This window comes from Cupressus sempervirens, chromosome 4, assembly GCF_028749045.1.
Source record: "Cupressus sempervirens isolate cs-2001-9-10 chromosome 4, ASM2874904v1, whole genome shotgun sequence".
In the NCBI taxonomy this organism is placed as follows: domain Eukaryota; kingdom Viridiplantae; phylum Streptophyta; class Pinopsida; order Cupressales; family Cupressaceae; genus Cupressus; species Cupressus sempervirens.
This window is the reverse complement of record NC_143121.1, coordinates 800780751-800785262: the sequence shown is the minus strand read 5'-3', so window position 1 is coordinate 800785262 and position 4512 is coordinate 800780751. Positions and strand designations below refer to the sequence as shown.

The 4512-nt window shown below is 30.6% G+C and overlaps 1 protein-coding gene across 1 annotated transcript; it reads right to left on the bottom strand.

The window, feature by feature from the left end:
- Positions 1–2687: 2687 nt before the first annotated feature.
- LOC149563815 (uncharacterized) lies at positions 2688–3558 on the bottom strand. Its single transcript, XM_089824080.1, has one exon. It carries the CDS (start codon positions 3439–3441, stop codon positions 2779–2781), a length of 663 nt encoding a protein of 220 aa, XP_089680206.1. The 5' UTR covers positions 3442–3558; the 3' UTR covers positions 2688–2778.
- Between the last annotated feature and the right edge of the window lie 954 nt (positions 3559–4512).

Genomic DNA, 4512 nt, shown 5'->3' with positions numbered 1-4512 from the left:
GACATGGGAATACCTTCAAGTTAACATTGTTTATAATAAAACCTCATATTCTTAATATGCCATTCATTTTATTGAAATTTTTAATACTTCAACTTTAATAATTTTGACAATATATGTTTTTTAATCTATTTTTGTACCATATATGAAAGATAGTTACCTTTAATTTATTTTAGAATATGAATACAATTATTTAAAATCTTTGAAATGGGTGAATAAGAAAAAAATAAGTATATGTATAAAATTTATGAGGACCTATTAATGATGATATTTGAAGAGGGTTTCATGCAAAGGTAAAGAAAGCTTTAAAATGTTTTCTAGAGCACTTTCAACGAGAGTTTTTTAGTAGAATTATAATTAGTATGAGAACATGATCATAACAATTATAAATATAGCATCATTTATGAATCACTGATCATTAGTAATTCATAAAATGCAAGTTTCATTTCAGATTGAACAAAAAAGAGGAATATAGAAGTCACTCTTTTTAGCATTAAAAATCATTAAAAAATAAGATAGAATCTTGAAAAAAAACATAAGGAAGGTGATCTGGTCCATCACTATAGAAGCCATAAATAATAAGAGAGTATTCAATCCTCTTTCTGATTGAAGAATACAAGGAACCATACAACAAATCAGATCAAATTGATCTTTGTTATAGAAAAAAAAATGGAGATACTTAATTTGATAAGAATCAATTATGTTAACCAACTAAGAATGAGATCCAAGATATTCTTGGTAGAGCTGAGATAGATTTCATGATTAATGTCAAGATTATGAAAGTGAACCCAAATATCCATGATATTTTTGATGAAAAATATTTATGATGAATGTTGAGATTCCTAAAGGGAATCAAGAGAGACATTTCAGCATCTCTTAGAGATAGTATATAATAATAGTGGTTAATAACATATGCATATGTAAAGAAGGATATCCATTGGTGGAGTATCCATAAGGCTTATGAAGAAAGTGATATACCAAATGATGGTTATCCCAAAGACCCTTAAGAGAGACAAGTTGTAATAAGATGTAAAATAATGTAAAATAACAAAGAAGCATTCTAAATTACCCATGAGGAAACAAGACTCCTTGGAAGTCCTCCTAGACAGCTAGGAAAAGCCTAATTACAAACACCTCCCAAGGACTACTTGTGGGACATAGCATTGTTCTTAGATACATGCTCTTTCATATGTATGTATGCATGTATGTATGAAATAAAATCTACTATTATATATGTATGTATATATGTATAGTATGAAATCTACTAATGCATGCACAATTATTTTTTAAGGATCAAGTAATACTCACCATTGAAAAATGAGACGTTACACAATGGTTTCACCACTTATGAGAACTGCCCTCTAATTACAATTTAGATATCTAATGACATCATTTTCAGCCATGGGTTTGATCTAGCAATTGAAAAAATGAAATGAAATTGAATTGAATGAAATTAAGATCAAAAGAAGCCTATGAAACACTATCTTTTGTTAGATAATTACTTTTTGACTAAATAAAATGTCTAAATATCAAACCCTATATTATATTTTCTTTTAACATCATAAAGAAAGTTATATAACACTTTAAATTATAATAATTATCAGTTCCTTTTATCAACTTATATGTGATATCTATTACACATTAAATCTATCACACTATTTGTCATCTTATAATACAAATTAGACGTTGAATCTTTCATACATCACTATTTGAACTATTTGTTATCCGTTTAACCTTAGATGTGTAGAACTTAAAACAATTTTTGAAAACGAAAAAAATTATATTCTCTACCATACAATTCAGATCTCAACAGTCTGTCATCACATGAATCTTAAATGTACATGAATCTAAAATTAACAGGACTTGCATCCACTTAAAATATAAATAAATATATTCTTCGCCCTCTTATTTGAGTTCCAATTATATCCCGTCTCATGAAATCTTAGATATATAGAACATACAACCTAAAAAATATATATGTATTCTCTGTCATATTATCTAGTTTTAACTATTTGTGATCTCATAAAACCTAAAATGTAATTGGAATTGCAGCCATTAAAACAAACATTCGAATATTCTTTGCCATAAACCTTCGATATTTAGGACTGCAACCAGTTATAAAATGGATTTGGTATATTTTCTGTCATAAAATACCATCTAACCCCAACATAGTTTTGAGTTAAAGGTGAATATTTTTTAAATGCGATTTAGTAAGCACAGAAGTTTTAAGAACGAATTTAATAGGAAGAGGTTCTTCAATGACTTATTTTTAAATTTCCTTTCTGACAGTTTTAGCTCACATTACATAATCTGTCGGATGAGAAAGGTATGTTTTAGCTTATACCATAATCCTTTGACTATCAGTTTTTTAATCCATGATAATGCCTCGAGGACAAACAGATGACAAAGATATAATTAATCTTATTATATGAGACATTAGATTCCTCTTATTTAATTTTCTTGCCTCTCTGTATATGCAGATATGATTTCTCCATTAAGCACCTTGTCTATAATTTTCATCCCAGGCAACATACAATTCCAGATAATTTCTAGAAAATTGTTCAATTCATATCTTGGTAATCTAAATACTTTGCTTTTGAAATACTTATGCTAAGAAAGCAGGAGATCCCAATGAACAGATAACTTAGAAGAGAACACCCATCACTCAAAATTGCACCAAAACGCTAAGATTTAAAAAATGAAGATCCTTTTATTTGACATTAAAATTTAATTACAGGGAAAACCAATAAAATTTCTTTGTAGTAAAAGAAAATCTAAACCCTAGGGAACATTATTGGACTGGTCTGTGTCCTTGAGAGGAGGGGGGAACATCTGATCAAAAGAAGGGAAGTAAGAAGGTGTGTCCAACAGCTGAAGAGGAGAATAAGAAAACCTCAAATTTGGGGATATGGTGAAAAGACTTGGGGAGAAAGGAGGGAGGGGAGAAATAGGGAAAGGTGAGAGAAGACCATGAGGATATAACTGAGATGGTGTGATTTGTGAAGGAGGAAGAGAAGGAAACACATGAGATGTGGTATTATTGGTGGTGTTTGTGAATTCAGGAGATTTAAAGGTGGTCAGATGGGGTTCAGGCATTACCTGAGAAAGGGTTTTCTCCTTTGACTTCTTCTTTTTCTTCTTCTTCTTGTTGCTGTGGCATGATGGGCCTGTTAGACGTTGTACCAGTTGCATGAAATCCTGGGGTTTTGTGTGAATCACCTCTGGAGAACGTGTGTAGATGATCACTGGCTGCCTTTGTCTCTGATGCTGCTGCTGTGGCGGCTGTTGTGGCGGCTGTTCATGCTGTTGCTGGTGATTGCTCACACCGATTTTCTCAATACCCACCTTAGAGATCTTCAATGGGGGAGGCCTTGGCCCTTGAAGAGGCAAAGCCGATCTCTTATTATAACTTTTCCCTCCCTTTTGTTCTTCTGCCGCTTCCATGATCTGTTTCTTGTCTCAGGAAAAAAACAATGGGTGTTTTGAGAGCTGTTCATCAGATATAGATGTCAATGAGGTTTGTCGTGAACTGCTTGACTTGATAATTAAAAAAATGAATGACATCAGCCTTACAACTACTCTCCAATGTTTAAGAATTTATATTTCGACAGAAGTCGGTGACAGAAATAGGAGATGAAAATTTTGGTTTTACCTCGATTTTCAACGTTGCATGCTCCTATGATTCGGTCTTCTTGTGAATTTTTGTGTAATATAGTTTGCTGATACTGCGGCGCACGTTCTATTTTCTGGGATTTCTATTGGTGAGGTGATTATCACACGTTATTGCTTTAGTGGATATCAGCCTTACGACTTTAGATTCCTTCTTTGTTGCTTTGAATTCGTCAAGCTTGTACCCACTTGGGCAGAAATATTCATAGTTTACTTTCTCATATTTAAATTATATAAAGCCTTTAACTTTCAAACGCTTGCTTACCAAATCCTTGAATATGTCCATGTGGTAATAAAACGTTCCTTTTACTAATGTTGCGCAACTATTTAATCTTGAATAATACATTTTAAAAATATATAAAGAGTAGTAATTTAAATAGAAGCTGTAAATAAGAAGAATGTAAATTAGTGATAGAAGTTCATAAATATTAAATGATTTAAGAGGCCAGTTAATATATAGATGAAATAATGTAATTTCATATAAAATTATATTACTGTTAAAGAAGAAGGGATAAGTAAAATAAAATCTGAATTCAAATAGACTTTGAAGCTGCTCTCTTATATAAGAAATATTTTTAACAGGCTGCAAGAAAAAAAAAAGTATTTGATTCTAATTTATTTTTGAGATATATTTTGTAAAGTAATTATATATTATAAGTAAATATATTATTTATTAATAGAAAAAAACTATTCATAAAAAAAAAGTAATTTTGATTTTTTATTTATATATATATATATATATATATAAGAGAATTATTGATTCAAGAAAATATCATTCAAAAGGGTTACAGCTTGTGCTAATGGTGAAAGGCCTTGGTCTGCCATAAAAGATCACCACCTAGTTAA

Coding starts and splice junctions, on each gene's coding strand:
- LOC149563815 (XM_089824080.1), bottom strand. CDS start 3,441: ATGGAAGCGGCAGAAGAACAAAAGGGAGGGAAAAGTTATAATAAGAGA.